The sequence below is a fragment of the Aythya fuligula genome, chromosome 19 (assembly GCF_009819795.1).
Source record: "Aythya fuligula isolate bAytFul2 chromosome 19, bAytFul2.pri, whole genome shotgun sequence".
Lineage (NCBI taxonomy): Eukaryota > Metazoa > Chordata > Aves > Anseriformes > Anatidae > Aythya > Aythya fuligula.
Window position 1 is genome coordinate 6,658,299 of NC_045577.1, and position 19,367 is coordinate 6,677,665.

General features: G+C 50.5%; 1 protein-coding gene across 1 annotated transcript in view; it reads right to left on the bottom strand.

Annotated features, from left to right (window-relative positions):
- The window catches only part of LOC116497028 (collagen alpha-1(XXVII) chain-like), a 150,251-nt gene that overhangs the window by 79,431 nt on the left and 51,453 nt on the right, over nucleotides 1–19,367 (bottom strand). Inside the window, exons 13-16 of the mRNA XM_032200523.1 lie at nucleotides 8,098–8,151; nucleotides 3,909–3,953; nucleotides 1,356–1,409; nucleotides 903–947 (exon numbers count right to left, since the gene is read on the bottom strand). Of these exons, the coding sequence (XP_032056414.1) occupies nucleotides 903–947; nucleotides 1,356–1,409; nucleotides 3,909–3,953; nucleotides 8,098–8,151 (198 nt within the window). The remainder of the gene's footprint in view (nucleotides 1–902; nucleotides 948–1,355; nucleotides 1,410–3,908; nucleotides 3,954–8,097; nucleotides 8,152–19,367) is intronic.

Sequence of the window (19,367 nt, forward strand, 5' to 3'; positions counted from 1 at the left end):
TTGACACTACTTCCTCCATGTGCTGTTTTGGGCTACTAAATCATTCTCTAAAAGCAAACATCTAATAAGAGAATAAAACATCACACAGAAGGAGGAGAATACAATTAATGGTCATTTTGCATTGCCCTCCTGAGCAATCAGAGCCAACAATAAATGACTGCACCTCCCACTCTTTCAGACTAAATAAATCCTGCAGCTGAGTATCTGTAGGAGGATGGTTCTCATGACAATGAGACATTTACACAGGCAGATTCATGCTGATTTAGCTCAAGCTGCGTGTTTCTGTGCCAGCAGCACTAAATCATTGCCATCAATGCCCCTCTCCTTTTCTCTTTTTCCAAAGTGATTTATATCATTTCGGCATAAGGCAATTTCCTCTCGGCAGGAAGCTGAGCTGAGGTGAGCCTCTCGAACAGGAGCAGAGGTACCTAACACACAACATGTTTTCCTGGGGATCCAGTTGTTTGTCTGTTCCAGCGAGCTGTGCTGCTTTGTTATATCACGTTTCCTCCAAACACATTTATGCAAACCCACTTCCAGTGTTAGGTCTTCACCCTCCTCCCCATCCCATCGTGTAGCCAATATAAAAACATAAAAGCCCAGCAAAATACCAGATAATCTTAACGGTTACCATCATCATCAGTGGGAGACAGAAGCTCCAAAGAGGAGCTGAGCATAACTGATCTACACTAGATCCCCATGGAAAAGGGGATGTGGCAGATACCATAAAAGAAAGAAAAATCAAAACTTTGGTTTCAAGAAAGGGGTAGGATGGAAGGGAAGAAGCTAAGAGCCAGCCAGAGTGGAATCAGTACCATGGTGCTGAGTAAGAAAGAGAAGCTAGAAAGGGGGTTTCCCATGCAAAATTAAAACACAGTGCAATAAGGGAGTATTCAGATCACCTTATCACCTTTCAGTCCATGTTCTCCAGGGTTTCCCATCAGCCCCTGAAACAAAAGAAAGTTCAGGCTGAGACTGAGCCACCACAAAGACTTGCTCAGGTCTCTGACATCGATGTCCCTGGTGGGGCTGGTGGCTCAGACCCACAGCACTGGCCTGGCACAGCCCCAAGGCCAAATACCAGGCTGCTCCCAAAGCATGCTCCACCAAACCTTCAAACACCCTTCTTGGGCTGGAGGCATGCAGGGAAAATGCCCCAGGCATTCTCCAGTAACTTGCACCTACTGCAGACCACCAGCAGGATGTTGTGTTGAGCAATCCTGTGCCTGGGTGAACGGACAAGCAACACTGGGGACCATCCTTTCCCTCAGGATGGTCACCCGAGGGAGGAACAGAATGATCTTCAGTCCTGCCATGGAGGGACGAGAGCTCACGTAACTCAGGTATTCTCTCACCTTTAAGCCTTTTGGTCCTGGATAGCCTATAGGTCCAACAGAGCCCATGTCACCCTAGTAAGAGAAAGAAAATTATTGAAGTCATTAGGTGCAAAGCCAACAGACATCTGTATTGGTGGCACGTTCTTCTCCCATCCAGTCCCCCAGTATCCCTCAATTTACAGGAGCCATACCACTGACCAGCAGAAGTAGCATCCTGGGACTAGCCAAGAGACTTTTTATATGTGGACAGCTTCTAAGTAAAAATGCACAGGATGTTCATCTCACATTTAGCTTCTATTAGTTAAGGAATTCAGGGTGGTAAATTAGTGGCAAAATAATCATAAATTAATTAAGAAAACACCTTGAAGTCTGCAACTGTTGTAGGGTCTGAGATTTTGGTTCTGTCTGTTCTTCCTAAATTCATACATTTTATGAATAGATTCTTTTCCCTCTTCCACCATTTGAAAAAATAAAATATTGAGCTGGTTTACTACAGTCCTGGAGTGTATTTATTCTTGGTGAAGTTACTCTTGGTCTCAGAAAGAAGCCACCACAGTATTCCTGAGTTCTCCAGAGGGAGGTTAAGGGAGTGTAAAAAAGGACACAGACCCAAACAGCAAAAGAAAAGGCAGTGGTCAAGAAATTCGGGTTGCTACTCAGATCTGATATCTAGACGGATATGGGGAGGAAAGGAGAAAACAGGAAGGAAAGGACAGAGGTGCCTCAGCAACATGGACACTCGGCTGCAGGGAGAAGACAGCCCGGCATCACGTATCGGGCCTTGTGCGAGAAGCTGCTGCCCGGGACAGTGGAGTTCATGGTGGCGGTGTGTACCTGCACACGCACGTATAAAAGGAAGCCTTCAGTGGCCGACATTGAAGCAGGCTTTGATTGCTCTCAGCCCATGAAGGGAGCCAGTGATACGGGCAGCGTGTCAATAAACAGGGCCGGCCCTGCCGAGGGAGCGCGGCCCTGGCCCGCAGTCAGGGCCCGCAGCCACGCCGGGAGCGCTGGGCCGCGGCCTCTAACAGATGCCCTTTTCATGCCTCCTAGCATAAAGGCTTCTTGTAGAAAGGCGTTTACTCAAAGCTTTGCCCGCACAGCTAATTAGGAGAGCAAGAGGCTTTAGTTACCTCTAATTCTGCTCTCCAAACCCTTTTAAATGAGCCCAAACACCTGCAGGGCACGCGGAGGGAACAGGCGGTCCCCGGGGGGCTGTAGAGGGGAGGAAGGAAGGGATCGGGATCAGACATAAGCCAGCCAGGAGCAAACCCCAATGCCTCCGTGTGCCCTGCAGCCAGACCAGGGCAGGGGGTGGCTGATTGCTGCCCTGCAGGGAGGAGAAGGCAGGCTGGAAGTGCCCCCTTCTCCCTGGGGAAACAGAAGGAATCACCCTTAGATCAGTCCCACCAGGGTCGCTTCGGCAGCCCAAATTCGGGAGCTGCTTGTTCTCCCGGGACACAAGATCCTGCTCAGTTTGAACTGAATCTCGGGCTGAGGTTTTAATCTTCCTGGAGCAGTGCCAGCAGCTGAGTGTCACTGCTGCGGCACGCGACTCCCGAAAAAACAGTGCTGCCAAGGATTGACTTTCTGCCTCAGAAGTAAAGCCAGGAAGAAGCCCACAACAGAAACCATCTACCTTTGCCCCAATCCCCCAAATTCAAGGTACACTTATACCACCATATTCTCTGCTTTTCCTCCAAGGAGTATAAAATCTCCAGGTTTGGTGCTCTGTGTTTGTGCAATGCCCAGTGCAGCCAAGGCCTTAATCTGGGCTGACTTACACGCTCCTGTAATTAAGTTATGGGACGGCAAAAGGAGACTGTTTCTAACCATTCAATGCAAATTAAATTTTCACGGATTATCATAGCTGAGGAGGAACTATTTTGAAAGAAAGCTATAGTTGCTAACAGAGCCTACCACTTCTTGTGCAAGGAAATACCTTGAAACAAGTACTGAGCCCTAAAAATAAACCAGAATACGTTCAGCTGGGTATTCACTAACCCCCGCCACAGCTGCCAGGGGATGAGCTGCCACCCTTCCTTACAGCCATTTATCTCCTGCTGGGGAGGGGTGTAACGAAGGGTGGAATTTGGCTAAGTATGCAATTACCTGGATTAGTGGTGGGACAGTGGGAGCATGCGCAAAATTTCTCTATACCCAAAGGACAGACAGTTCCTGCACGTGGTCTCTCCAGTGAGCAAGAACTGTGCATCCTTGGGTTACTGCTCCCAGGGACTCGCTTTTTATAAGACGACAGATTCTAGCATGGAATGAATATTGCATCTTAGAAGAAATACCCTGGTAAATGTTATCAAAAGGGCGAGTTATCTAGCAGTAAGTGCTCTAACAGTAAATATTTACTCTGTTCCCTTTTGCTTAGAAAGGGTTTGCTCTCTTCCACCTCCTGGTCCACCAGCCCACTCCTCTCTCCCCAGCCGTCACGCCTCCCCCATGCACAGTTATCCCTTTCACTGCCCGGCACAGGAAGGAGAAAATCTGTGTGTAGTTATGCACACCAAAAGGGTTAAAGCCACGAGAAGCCAGATCTCCATTTGTTTTTATACTTACAATGAGTCCAAGGACTCCAGGAGGACCTGGGGCTCCCAATTCTCCCTAAAAGGAAAGACAGACCGACATGGTTATGGGCTCTTTGTAGACAAACAGAGGCTGAAAGGCAGCTCAGTGTTTCAAGGGCTTGAGGGCAGGGAAAACACCATCCCTCCCCCTTCCTCCCCCCTCCTCAACCTCTTTCCCTGGCCAAAGTGATGGAGAGACTCTACTCCACTGATCCTGCTCTCGTGGGTGCTCAGCCTCTGCAGACACAGGGCTGCTTGTTGCTCTGCAGCTATTTGCAGGCTGATGTCCCCTCCCAGCAGCAGGCTGGATAAAAGCAGCATTTTATGTGCATGGGGCAGGCAGGAGAGCAGGAGCTGCCTCGAGGGATGGGAAGGCTCGGGCAGAGAGGGGGCACAGGGACTGCAAAGCTAGGGTGGGATGGAGAAGCAAGGTGCTGCTCTGCACAGGGAAAGGTGAGGGTTCAGTACTGGTAAGAAACAGTAAAACTCATGAAAAAAGGAGAATGCAGATGAAAATTAAACTGGGCAATTTGAGGAGAGGGTGTGCTGGGTTCTGGTGCTGGCAGATGGGCCCTGGCAGTGTGGTTGGTACATGGGGTACTCCGAGGCTGCTCCTCGCCTGAGAGCACCCAGGAGAGGTGGTGTAACATGGGGAACCTGCAGCCTCCTCTGTGTGCTGCCTCATCCATCTGGCCTCCCCTTAGAGGCTTTCCAAGTGGCTCAGAGCTCCCCATTTCAAGGCGCAGGCTGCTCTCCAGGTCTGCTTTGAATTCGCAGCTTCACCACAAACTCCCTCTGTGCCAGCATCCCAAAGACAGGCGGGTGCCAGGGGTGCCAGCAGGTGCCTGGGAGCATTTCCTGGTGCAGGGCAGCAGAGAAGCTGCGAGACCCCCACAAATCACCCATCCAGCTCCCCAAGCACTTCACCAACCCCTCTGTGAAGCTCATCCCATCCCTGTGCCTCTCCCTTGGCCGATATCCTGCTGCCTGGCCGCACAGACAGCGGGCTGCTTGTCGGAGCAAGGAGCTGCCCTCACACACCTCCAGCTCCAGCAGGGCCTCCCCAAACAAGTGCACTGGAACTGCTAAACTTCCCCTTGGCTCAGGCAACCCTACCCCTGCTCTGGATCACACTGGCTACTTTCTTTGACAGACCAGCTCGGTTTATGGCGCACATCTGGTGGAGTCCCCTTCGGTGCAATAAAGCTCCCCTTTTATGGCAAGATTTGCCCAGTGAAAGAATGAAGGAGAAGGGGACGCAATGTGACTAAACGTGCTCAGCCTTCCTGGGCAAAGGGTTATGTGTGTTTATTTTATGGGAAGTGGAGTAAAGGACTATTGGGCAAGCGCACACAAAAAGCGTTTCATAATCTCAACCAGCCTAAAATTGCTTTTTTATGGCCGGTTCCTTTCCTGCATACTTGGGACATCTGTGGAGCAATTGTTCCTCATGGGTGGGATTTCTGTGTCCTCAGAGCTACTGCAACAAGGTCGGCTTCGAGCATCCAGGCGAGGCCTGGCACTGCTAGGGTCAGCGAGGAGAGGGAACATCCCTGGGGATGCTCGGCAGAGGAGCTGTACGGTGGCCTGGATCTCCCCAGGAGCTCTGCAGGCTCCAAAGGGTGGTTGGGAAGATCAGCTGGATGCTCAGCTCTGGGTCCCACCGCGTGGGACTGCCTAGATTTCTGAATTATGTCACCAGGGTATTCCTTAAGAGAAAGGGTAAATGTGGAAACACACAGCCTCAGTCTAATGCAAAAGGATTTCCTCTTGGAAGAGGAGGGGGTGGACTCCTCTGGGAGAGGCAGGCCAGACAAATTTTTGTTTGAGCCGTTCCCTGTGCTGGGAAGGAAGGATTTCCAGGTGCTCCCTTCCTGGCCATCAGCAGCGACAGGCTGGTCCCTGACCTGCGAGGGAAACGGGGCTCCATCCTCCTTTGCAGTGCATGAATCTGGCACTGGGACACGAGACAAGGAGATGAATCAACAGTCCTTTCCCATGTCCAGTTCCTGTGATTAAGACACTAATTAGAGTGGCTAAATCGCTCCGGGAACGGGAATCTGGAATGCAATGGCTCGACAGTTCTCAGCGAGCTGCTAGGAGGGAAGAACGCCCCTGCGGTCGCGGGAGCCTTGGCTCTGGCTGGGAGGCACGGAAAGATCAGAGGCTGGCGGCTTCGGCCGTCCCCGTGCGACGGCAGCGGCCTAAGTGCTCGGGGATCAAACGGAGGATGGGGCAGCTCAGGACCCGTGGCAGCCTGCCCGTGATTTAGCTGCATGCTCCACCTAGCAAGCCCGGCATAGCTGTCTGTTCCGCAAACAGACTTTCTGGCATTTTTCTGTGTCTGTGACTCCACTCGTGACCCTGTGAACCTCCCTTCAAGTCCGCCGAAACAGTCTGTTTTCATTCTACGATCTCCAAGGCGCATTAATATTTAAAAGCCGTTGATAAGATGAAAGAAGAGCGATCTTTCTGGGTGAATTAACGGAAAGGACATTTGCTGCTCCCCGATGCTCTGGGAACTGGCGTTCGGCTAACATCGAGCACATCTTCTGAATGGGGCTTAGACAACTAGCGAATTTAAATGAAAACAAAACAAATTATTTGTAGAAAAGGAGCCTTCCTGACCTCCAGGACTCCTGCTCTTCCTGGTGGGCTGGCTGGAAACAGCAATACAATCTAGAAAGATTTCTACTCTGGGACTACTGATTCCACTCTGACCCACGGCTTATGTTGACTGAGGGATGGGAAAACTGCAGAAGGATTTCTTGGGAATCTAATTCTTTCAGTTCACTGCAATTGTAACTCTTCTGCTCAATTCCCACAAAGGCTGGAGCATAGCTGAGCTTGGCCTGCTGGCTGGGGCTGCTTGTGAAAATAACTTTTATGCCGCATATGTGATGAATGGGAACTTAAGACGTGTAAGGCGCGGATTGCTTCACACAAATCACTCCATTGAACACCACAGCCACACTGCGATGTTGTGTGCGAACAGCCAAGACAGTATGAATCTCAAAGATGAATCAGGACGCCTCGTCTGCTAATTGAGGAAGAACTGACAGAGCCATTCAGAAAATAATTTCAAATAATTAATACATCTGATAATTTTACAATCCACAATGGCATGTTTTGTGAGCAGTGGAAAACACAGCACATGCCCAACTGTTTGGCATGAAGTGCTACAAGAACAGAGCAAAATAATTCTTATTAGCATCCAGCTGCTCAGATGGTCTCCGGGACCATCCTGACCCAGTTCCCAGGAGACACATCCCATTCTTAGAAAGCCAGCAGGGGTCAGATGGAGACCGGAGGGAGGCCGAGAACTCAGGGGCCTGGAGACCTCTCTCACCACAGTGCTGGGGCTGGGGGAGGCACGAGGCAGGGGTGCAGAAGCCCAGACCTCTGCAGCTGTTCCCCAGCACACCCAGGCTCCAGAGCAGGCAACCTGGCACTTGTACAGGTGCCGAAGGTTCCCTTTTGCTGAGGAAAGGCATGAAGCTTGGAGCGCTTTAGAAGCTCACAGCTACATGCTAGTGAGATGCAAACCATGCAGTAGCAGCTAGCTAACCCTCATCAGAAAATGAGATGTGGTGAAAAGCAGAATAGGAGCAGCTTATTTCTCTACACACTGTCTCAGATCTCTCTGCAACTGAGTAGCAGGACTGCACCTTAGAGGGCTCATGCAGTCACGTAGCCATCTGTGGTGCCTTCTGACGATGTATCCCTCTCTCTGTGGGCCCTGTCTTGCTGCTCTGTTCACATACTGCTTCATCCCAAGCACACCAGAGTCAGTAGGGCCATTCCTGTGGCCCTGTGGCATGGACCACATGCTCTGGCCACTGCTTGCTCCTCACGAGAAGAATCCCTACCTTCTCTCACCTGATTTTTCTTCTAATCACATCCTCAGGATGAGAAAGCATCTATCAAGACCAAGGTGTAAGAAAGGTGATGGAGGGAGACAGAAACTAAATGGCAACGTGATTACCCGGCAGTTGCAGGATGTTGAACTGAACACAGGAATTCACAGCATGCATGAGCAGGGCAGGGGTGAACATTTGTTTTTCAGGAGGAACACCAAAATGCTATCAGCTGCCACCAAGCTGAGAAGCTTCACTCAGCTCTCACTAGCACGATATGTCCACCACAATGAAAAGAAACAAGGGGAAAAGCCATCAACTTACTGGGTTCCCATCGATGCCTGGAGGTCCTCGCTCCCCAAAATCACCAGGAAAACCCTGAGGAGGAAAACATCAGTATTACTTATTGATGCAGCCTGGTGTGAAGGCAGCCAGCTTAAAAACTGTCCCCAGCACGCAGCGCAACACTTGACAGCAGGTCACCAGGAAGCCTGGGCCAAGCCGCCTGCTTGTCCTTGTCCAAACCACCCCTGCTCCACCAGCACGCGCCCAGCGAGAGGCTCTGCGGGGCCAAGAGCTGATTCACTCCCCTCTCCTGGGGCCAGTGAAAGGTAACCAGAAGTCTCATTTACAAGGCTCAGCCGTGAGCTGCACATTAAGTGGTGGAAACCTCAAGAGGAAAACCCAGCGAGGAGATAGGAAGGCTTTTTCTTTGGCCGTGCTGTGGAAAGCATCCCTTGCTGAGGCTGCTGGACCCAACTTTTCATGCCTTGCCTCGCAGGCTGTGCCCGGTCCTCCATCAGCTGTGCCTTTGAGCAGCAGCTCTCAGCCCTGGGCAGGCTTCAGATGGCAGGCAAGGCTTTAGCAGCACCATGTAGAAAGCGTGAGAGTGCGAAGGAGAGAGAAAGGTGAAAATCAGTGCTTTTTTCTCCTTTTGGTTCACCGAAGTACTGTCAGTATGTCCCACAAGGGTATGCAGCCCTGAGGATTACGCTGTGTAGTTTACAAGTGAAACCTTAATCCCACATTCGGAGGATCAGGCTCTGTATTTAATGACACAGTCCTTCCTGTCCTCTTTAGGAAGAAATGCCCTACCGATAAATGCAATACCTCCTTAAAAGTCAATCCTAAATCCTTTACGTTCTGGAAGAATTCACAAACCTTGCTGCGATGACTGTCCTCAAAAATGGGCTGTCAATCTGCATCATTTCATCCCACTGACTACCACGGTCATTTTAACAGTTCCCCCTTTAGCTGAATAGCTTAATGCCTGCTGGAGCCCATGCGGATGCTTAATGGAGCTGACCAAAGACGCCAGGAGTACTCACTCCGATGCATTTATGACCTTGCTGTGTGCCAGAGGAACAAACGGCTCCAAGCTCCTTACGGTCTGCACCCCGGAGCTGTGAAAGACCATGCTAACTACACCACAAGGCCTTCTGCATCATCTCATTCTCTCCGATACGAATCTGGAAGGTATCAAACCATTATAAAAGAGGTACCGAGCCAGAACTCAATGGTATAATGTTCTCTTTCAGACAGACCCCGTGCTGCACTAAGTCCCCCGTGCCCCACGTACCAACGCACCCAGCAGCTGGCTTTCCCCTGTCCTGTCGTGCTGTGTCCCTCAGCCAGAGCTCAGCACAGGGATATAACTGTGCTTAGCAAACCCTGCTGGTCTCTACACTTCTGTTTTCAAGGAGGAGGCCGTTGAGTTTAAGCCCCAGCCTTCCCCTGAGCTTGCACTCCATTCAGCAAAGGGCTGGCGGGGTGCAGGCTGCGGAGAGCTGTCAGGGACCTGCTCAAACACCAGCAGCTTCAGATAAAATATGGCATGGCATCCCCCTCCTTCAAGTCTGAGCTCAGAGGGAGGTTGTCTGCTGGAAGAGCTGCCCATGGACAGAGCAAAGGCAGAGCCTAGCCCCAGGCTCTCCCTCCTAGATGTGGGCTATGATCCTGTTTTCCTCTCCACGCTATTCTGACCGTGGACATCAGGATGGAAACTAAGAACTGTATTTACACGTAAAACGCTGCCACGCCAGAGCCAGACCTCCACTCACCTTCAGTGGCTCACAACTCGTGGCCAACACAACCAGGCAGAAAGCTGCTTGGTCACACCCCAGGTGAAATACGGGGGATCTGCTGAGACAACTGTAATTTTGCTACTGACTTCTGAGCTAGGATTTCACCTCCTCTGTACCAGTTCCCTACAGTACACTCTCATGAATGGATGCAAGCTATCGCTTGCTTGTTTGGACTCAATACTTATATTTTACAGGCATCACGGCGAATGGGAAAGTTGTCTGCCTTTCCAGCTGGGCACTGCATCCCTCCAGCCTGTGCACAAAGCCAAGAAGCTGTGGTAAGCAACCACTGGAAAAAGCCTTCTGCCATCTAGAGACAAAGACGTCAAATATAACAAGCAGGCGGGGGGTGCGAGGGGGTACAACCTTCTTTAATAAAAGTAGAGGAAAAATAACTCTGCGACATGCTGAATCAATAAGATCCGAACAGAGATTTGTAGGGAAAACTCATTGCTCAAGCAAGACAAAAAAAAAAAAAAAAAAAAAAAAAGACTGCCTTGGAATATTTTGCTGTTTACAGTCATACAACTTGCCAAGGAAAATATGAGTGTGCACAGCCTGATACTGTACTCACGCTGCTGCAGAGTGCAGGCACAGCCCTCAGCACACCCCCAGCCACAGCCTCCCTCTCTAAGGGGGCACAGCCGGGCACAAAGGGACCCAGAGATGCCACCGAGCAACCTGGCCCTGGGGCTTCTGAGGTGTCTTCTATTGAGCTAAGGCCTTGCCAGTTTGGGAAGGTTTTATTAGTTGGAATAGTAAAATGAAATCAATACAGCCACAGCAGCATATCATCTAGGGAAATGCATGCTCCAGACTAAGAGGATTTTCTAAATTTGGGTTAAATCTCTTCCAAAGCGATATAAACAATGCACTTTTCTGCCAGAAAAGTGCTCAGATAAGAAACTATTTAAATGAATGTTTCCCACTAATCTCTTTTTACGTCTCAGTTTCTAGTACTAACCTCACTGCTTAAAGATAAAGACACAGGAAATTTGAGGCATTTACTAATAGAGTTAATAAATATCTAGCTTTTATATAGGTGTTCCAACAGCAGAGCTCCAAGTATTTTACAACACAGATTATTCCTGTTTCAGAGGCAGAGAGCTGGGTATGTACCTGGGCTGAGGCTACTTGGCCAACACCTCCCTGCAAGGGATTCAAGATGGAAACCCGTTCACAGCAGCACGCTGCGGCTCCCTCACAGAGCTAGGGCTTCTCCCATCCTTGGGATGGGCTGTAAAAAGGTCAAAGTGGCAGAAAACAGAGAATAAAACCCAGAAGGATGCAGGCTGGCATCACAGCTACAACAGCCAGCCCCAGGACAGCAGGCAGCAGCAGAGCCCCATCCTTGCCAGCACCTTAACGTGCTGTCTGCTCTCCTGGGACACGCACCACCCAGCCCACAGGTCTCTGGGAGGATGGTTGGGCCCCTGGTAATTTTTGGCCTCCATCATAAAACCCAGGAGAGGAGAGAAAGGGAAAGAGCAGCTTCAGTTCAATGAACTCCAGGCACCCCTCACTTTGAGGCTGGCAACACAAGTATGAGCAGCCTTGTGCGTTAAACGAGACCAAAGCTGGGGGCTGTGGCACGAAGGAGGATGTCTCCAAAGACTCCAAAGGCCTTGTAGCACAGTGCTGTTCACAGCAGGAGGCAATCAATCTGTTAAGCCCCTAACGAAAAAGGAAGCCCTCTTTTTCCATGGGATAAGCAGTAGCAGTTTAAACCACAAGAACAGTTCCAGCGACCACAGCATCCTAACTCCCTGGATCTCGCACGTCTGTAAAAGCTATTTTTTCAGATCCTCTCCCCTCTTGCCTCAGCCTGAAGGCCAGAGATGTTCCTCAGGAACAAAACTAGAGCTATTCAACTGAAACAAGCAGTGTAGGAATTGCAAAAGGACTATGGCAACCCCTTTGTTTTGTCCGACTGCGTCTCCTCTCCTGTGCTCTGCTCCAGCAGCCCAAGGAGCCCAAACACGGGGGCAGGCAGCTCAGCTCGCTTCGTGCCCATTACAGGAGGCTTGTAAAAGGGATCACAGAGCTCAGCACATTTTCCCAAGTCTCCTGACCTTCCCAAAGTGAATGCAGTGAATGCAGAGGGTTTTTTTTTTTGGTATGGAAAAGTCCACTGTTTTCTCAGGGTGCAGCTGTTTTTCTGGGAAGCCTGGTCCCTGGAAATTCTGCTAAAGAATTGGGATAACAAATGAAAGCACCCTAGTGAAAAACATCCTGCTGAGCATCCTGCTTGCTCTGTGGGAGGGAGGCGACACGCAGAGAAGGACCAGGACCAGGAAGGGACGGCAAAGGGTGGCAGAGCTGGGAGGAAAAGGTTCGCCTCACACGTCCTGCCGGCCAGGAGCCAGCGGGGCGCTCCTCCGCCGTGCCTGGAGGCAGGTATGACAAAACTTTTGGCTCCATCTCACAGCTGGGAAATACAGAAGGTAAAAAAAAAAAAATAAAAAAAAATAAATGAGTAAAGCTCAGCTGAATGGATTTCACATCGTCTGAAGGAGAAATTCAATGAAAGAAGTGAGGTGAAACTTGAAGAGGAGCTGGAGAAAAACCATACAAGCAGATGGCTCGCACTAAGCAGGACCCAGGGCTTCTGTGCTCCCCCTGCCCACCCCAAGCCGTGGCTGCAGACTTTGTCCTTGCTGCACTCGGTGAAGGCAGGGAACCAGTGCTGGAGAGGGAACCGAGACACAGAGACGCAAGCTGATTTATCCCAGGTAACACCAAGAGGCCTGAAGCTGGACCAGTGACTAAACCTACACCTTGAGGTCCCCCAATAGTTCCTTAATCCTTGTTCATCCCGCTCCCTGCAAAGGGCATCCTCTCGCATGCCAGGAGACTCCTGCTGAGAACAACCAGACCCAGACAGACTCTGGAAACAGCTCCTCCTGCAGCGGGGATTACATCCCCCTCCACCTCCCCTTCCTTTCTTCCTCTGCTTAAAGCAAACAGAGCAGCCTGCCCTTCCTTGCTGTCAGCCAAAGGGCTGCTCCGAGCAGTTGCCACCATTTCTCGCCTCGTGCCCCGCAAGCAGCCATCCTGGGGGAAACTGAGAGGGGTCTGATACGCCGAGCCCTTTGCTTCCCCGAGGCCTTTTCAGGTGTGCGCGTGTGGGTGGGTGTGTTGTATGCATGCGCCATCTGATCCAGTTTAAAACACTTTCCCTGGTGGAGTAAGGGAGGCAAGTCTGGCAGCTGCTGCTGCGAGGAATCCTGGCAGGTCTGCGCGCCAACAGAATCCTTCTCCAAAAATAGGATTTTATTTTCCTGTTGGCTGAAGGTGAAGCTGCTCAAACCAACCAGTCCTCCTGTCTTGTCTGCGAAAGGCTGCATTTGCCAGTTGGCTCCGGCCAGGTAAATCTCTGCCCAGGAGTCTCCCCAGGGATGGAGCGTGCAAGTCAAACAATTTAAACCAAAAAAAAAAAGGTAAAAAAAAAAAAAAGTTGGTGGGGAAACGAGGCTGAGGGTGAGAGAAGGCATTGACTGGAAAAAAAGAAAAAAAAGAGGGAGAATAAAATAAACAAATGTAGCTTATGTTGGCAGCTGACACCTCTGAGAGCATTCCTGGTGGAGGGCGCAGACGTGAGTCCCCCGCAGGTGGGTGCGAGGGTGAGCGGGGTGGCTTGGGGCCAGCACTGGGTCCCTGAGAGGCCAGAGTCACCCTGCGGGGCCCCTGGCAAGGCCCCTGCTCTGGCTGGCCTCTTTGCCAGCTCTGCTTCATGCAGCTATGTGGGAGCCTCTGCCTCCTGCTCAGTCTAGACCCGGGACCGTGACAGCTCGCATCCCTGCAAAGAAGGGGGGTGTCCCCTCTGCGGGGTGTGGGGCTGGTGGGCTTGCTCTTTTGTCACCCCAGAGGGAGGTTTGCTCTCTGTCTGTGTCACACTTCACATCTCTGTGCCACATCCTCTTTGGATAAAGATTTCGTGGCAGTTTTTAGCGTAGCTACCCCTCCAGCTGCGGGAGCCTGGCCCTCCAGGGCAGCCAGTTCCACCTGCGGTGAGCCAGCTTCCCCCGAAGCCCCTTCAGCCAGACACCACTGAAGTCACCCTACAGCCCCTCCACCCTCCCGACCATCAGCTTTGCTCCTTTTATGCAAGTATGTGATCTGGTCCTACTTCTGAGGGGCTCTAACAGAGCACAGATTACACAGACTCTATTACCTAATGCTGAAGAGCGCTGAATCTGCCAATGCCTCTAATTATCCATGGCCAAGATTTCCAAATCAAGCAGCCTCCTATTTAAGAAAGTCAAGATCAAAATGCTTTCAGATTCAACAGGGACAGTTGTGTTAGTTTTTCTTAGTTCTGATGAAAAACATTTTGGACTTTGGTCTGATTTATGAATGAACATTTCCCCAAAGGAAGAAGGATGCTCTCGTGCTTAGGAGATGTTGATTTAATTCTTCACGAGCTTTCTGAATGACAGTTGACGAATCACCGAGAACATTCTTGGAAACATCCTTGGTTTCAGCAGAAGTTATGGGTCTTGGCACCTTTCAAAGCCTTTTGCCTATGCTTTCAGTGCTTCGTTTTGCCTATTCTCTAAAAAATTAAATATATGCCAATATTGTCCAGCTTGCCAGATTATTTGGATGTTGTAATCACGGGCACAGAACATGTGCTGGTATCAGAGTGATCAGTAACCACACAAGTGTCTCACCACAGAGATTTGGGAAACTCTGGACATGTGGAATGCAATTTGGGCCAAAAAAGAGACCGTGAGATTTGCTCTGGGCTTGGTCCTGCATTTCAGAGCAGTGAGCCCGGCCCAAAAGGCAGAAGAGAACAGCTGCCCAGTCTCAGCAACCACATTAAGCATTAAAGAAGTCACTGATTGCTCAAACTAAATTATTTCAACAATTTAAGCTAATAAAGAAAAATGATAGCAAAGAATCAACTTAGATGGTTAGCAGGAAAAACGCAATACACAGGTTAGAAGTCTCTCTCAGTAACGAGGGAGTTCTGCTAATTACCAATTTTCAGGACCTCCACTTTACATTTCTTGCAAACAGAATGATTAAAAGCATTTTTAAAAAAATAAATCAGTTCCAAAGAAGACACAAAGTTTTTGGTGCTGTGCTGGGGTATCAGTACAAGACAGAGCGAGCTACCTGAGTCCTTTCCATCAGCTCCTACAGCCCACTTGCCCTCCCTCCTGAAGCTCATTTTGGTGGTTTACCTGCACAAACACCCCTAACAGCACAATTAAAATTAAAATTACAATTTAATTACAGTATTTCTTTAAAGTATTTTTATACGTGAGCCCATGTGAGCCACAATACTCAGTGCCATAGGTGAGAGCTCTCAAGGTGCCACGTTTGCCATATGGGCAGCCTTTCTGCGCCTCCAAGGAGACCACTCCGGGGAAGGAGTTTGGCAGTGATTCGTAAAGGAAGAGGTACTTGGAAACGCTGTTAACAGCTTCCCAAATCTCAGCTCGTGTAGTGCAGGAGACTCTAGCTTGGTTCCCTCTAAAATGCAAGGAAGGGCCTCAGCTTCATCCAAAGCAGAGAAAAGACTGGAGCTGTTTAAAGTCTCAATCCCTACAGAAGGGAGCACAATTTATTTTCTCAGTGATTTGTGGTTATGCCAGCGTTTCCAGACACATGGCAAAACTCGTCCCCCCATTGTTTGCATGGACAACAGCTACGGCTGTGTAACTTGGCAGAGCCGCACACGCTTACGTTCCCCACCAAGTTATCGTAGCCATACGTCAGGAGGTCGGGGGAGGCTGTAAAATGAAACCTCCACAACCCCAAGGCTGCCCTGCTTTTTGCTATCTGGTCTCCCAAGGCAATACGCTCTCAGATGATGCAACAGCCTTCCCACTGCAGTAGGGAGTGCAGGGCTATCGCATGCACTTCTAACAACTTATCAGATGGAGGAAAAAAGAGTATTTGGAGGCTTGGCATTCACTGGAGGCATGAGTTAAGACATTAACTTTATAAGTCAACATGGAAGAAGACAGCAGACATGAAAAATAGCTTGGCAAGAAGGCACCGCCGCATTACAAGCTGGGAGCTGGCAAGGGGGACCCCGGCTGTGGTCAGCTCCTGGAGAACGGATGCCAGATTCGGCAGCTTGCCACCGCATTGATGCTCCCAACAAATACTGAGCCTACATCAGAGCGGCTGCCAGATCACTGCTGGCTCTCGTGACCTCCATGCTGCGGCCGACAGGCAGAGGGAAGGGAGGCTTCTGGCGTCACCCCTATAGGGATCCCTAATGCTAAAAACCCCACACCACTTCACCGAACCTCTTCTGACATCGGAGCAGCAATCCTTGTCACTCACATGCCACATTTCGGTCACTGAGCCCAAAGGGCAGCTAAGTGTTATCCCCACTTTGCACGAACCCAGGAAGAGCCAAACAGCTTCTCTGAAGTCACACACTGTGGGGAAAATGGGTTCCCACATCCCCTTCCTCCCCCGGGTAGTGCAGCATCTCCCCACCTGGCCTTGGCACGCTCCGGCTGCTCCCCCAGTGGAGCTGTCAGCCTCCTGGCCATGCATCCCAAGTGCAAAGCCTCCCTCTGTGCCTGTACTTCCAGCTCTACATCACGTTATCTCCTCCAAACAGCAATGCTGGCACTTACCAAAGGCTGCGCAGAGCCAGGTGGCAGTGCCCGAGCTGTTGGCAGGTGTTTGCCCCCTGGCTGGAGGTCTGCAGGCACACAGGACGCCCCCTCACACTGCCCAACAGCTGGGTATCGCTCACCAACACGAGGTACGGGGCAGCAAAAGATAAATAAGTAATGACCAGCACTGCTAGGGAAGCCAAAACGACTGCTCGATGTATTAATGACCTGGCTCACCCTACTGCTACCTCTACCTCCCAGCCCTGGGGCTGGGCTGGTCCTCTGCTGTCCCAGGACCCAACCTGACGGAGCCTTTCTGGGCCAGGGCTCTTCCTTCTCCAGGTGTTTGAATTGTGCCTGGCACAGCGAGGCTCCAAGAGGGCCAGGCACAGGACCAGCAGCACCACTGGGCTCTCAGAGCAGAAGGCAACCTCGGGCGTCTTTGCTAAGATGTGAACAGACTTCAGACAAACACAAGAATTACTAAGTGTGTCTTCGAACTAAGTTTTGTTCCTTCCTATCTCTTTTAAAATAATACTACTAAAAAACCCACTTTATAAGCTAATATCAGGCAGAAGACAGCACTGCTGGTGTGCTATTGATACTCTACACATGTGAAAAAAGAATAAGGGACACGAGCACTCACCATTAACAAAGGGGAACCAAAAAGAGCTCAAAGCTCTTTGGATATGTTTCCTCAAAGTTCCCCTTTAAGTTTTTCTCTAACAGGACACGAGAACTTCTGAAAATATCATATTCTATTTGAAGTTTACTCCAATCTACAGCACAGACGTACCTGACTGTAGCTACCCATCTTCCATAGTGTAAGAAAAACACGCCACTTTCAGCTTTTCCCACCTCCAGTGGTAACTAGCCGTATCTCCTCTTCCTGCGTGTTACTTCAGTGTCAGCATGTCTCCTTTCTAAAGGTGAATTAAGACTGATAGATCGCTTGCATGCCATGATGGAAGGTGACAGCAGCATCTATCATTCCTTCCCCCCAGCATGGCCCTGCTGCCATCATGGAAACGTGGCTTTTTTATACTTTTTTTTTTTTTTTTTTTCCAGACACCAAACAGAATGCCATAAAAAATCCATAAAAACACTACAAAAAAACATTTTTGCCAGCCATCACAATGGCAAAACTGAAGGTTTCAGCAGCCAGCCCCTTCAGCTGCAGGCCTCCAGCCTACCTCTAAAACAGGCAGCAGACCCAGAGATGTGCAGAGGGCAGATATTTCCTTCTCCCCAGCACTTTGTGCTCTAACCACGGCTCTCTCCTACCCCAGCCCCAGCCTCTCCTCGCCCAGGAGCCCCAGTGCCCACGGTGGGAAGTGCACTGGGGAGAGCGGAGCTGGAGGTGGGGCTGGCTGTTTCCACGACAGATCCACCGTGTCCCGCACAGCTCTGCAGAACTTAACTTCCCTGGAACGCTTTCAAAATCTGACTCATGTCCAGCTCGTCTATTTTAATCGTTTGCTCTTACATCATTCTGGGAGGCCCACGGTGTCACATGCAAACTCCCCCAGCCCCCTGCTCCTCTTAATCCGCTGCTGTCTCATACCGAGCAAAACTAGGTAGAGAATGTGTTTGATAACAGCTCCTTCCCCACTCCCCAGAGCATTTACCAGCCTCGGATGGTAGCTAATAAAGGCTCCCAAGAGCTCTCCATTGCTGTGACAGCGCTGAAGTAGAACAGGAACAGCAGCCGTGCCAGCAAACCTCGCGGAGCGGGGATGTGAGAGACCAGAAAAATCACAGCAGGCTCACGAACGCTGCAAGCCGGCTGGGAGACAGCCCCGGCCAGGAGATAAGTGCTGGGAAGGGAACCAGCTCAGCTGGTTCCTGCTTTCTGCTTTCCCAGGGATTTTCTGAATACCTCTAGATGCCACATAACCTTTTTGTTCAGGCTTGGGAGTACAAATCAGCAGCATCAGTCCATTCAGGAGTTCTTATTAAACCTGATGGCATGAAACGTGGATGGAGCCACAGCTCTCAGAGAGAGCCGAGAAGAACAAAGGTGCTCACGTGCAGCCATTTAGTCCCTTCTCTAGATCCCAAGCCTGAATGCCTCCAAGGTTTTGAGACTCCTGGGTCTCAGGGGAGTGCCCTGTTCATAACAGTGACCACAAGACAAAAAACCCTTGCCTGGAAGATTACAGGCGCGAGCCAAACAACAGCTGGGATGCTTTGAGCCCACAGCATGGGCTGTGCAGAAAGGAGCCGGAGAGCAGAAAGCCTTGTACCTAACGACAGTTGCTTTGTTTGTTTTGCTCTGGTCAGTGAGTCATCCTTACATCGAGCAGCTCGCTGCAGTTATTCATCACGGAGGTTTCTGGTGCAACGAGCGGCTTACAAAACTGTAAGACTTGGTACACGTTTCCACCACCGCCCCCAAAAAAATCCTCTCGACCTTCCCCCATCCTGGCGAGAGAAGAGCAGCCAGCCCGGATGAATGGGGCTCTGTCGAGCTGCTTGCACGGCTGTCGCTGAGAACAGCACGCGGTGGGCGTGGGGATCCTGGAAAGCACACGCTCGCATGCAAGGGGACAAGGGGAAAGCACTGGGTTTTTCCGTGCGTGGGTGAGAGGATATTTTACAAGGAGCCTGTGAGAGCAGTGTCAGGAGATTGAGACACTCAGGCTGACATGAAGAACAAGGTGCAAAGGTGATGCGAAACACCAGAGCATGAATGTGTCTGCTCTCTGCGCTGACTCCTGATCTCTACACTGATTTCCTCAATCAGGCAGCACAAACCCCCTTCTGTGCAGCTTTCAGTTCCACCTTCTATTCATCCCTACCTTCAGACACCTCTTCCTCCTGGTCATGCTCAAGTTTACCTGGTCTCCTTGCTCATCAACCATGTCCTCATCTCACCTGTCTGTACCACCAGGGACGGACATGTGCCTATACCAAAGCA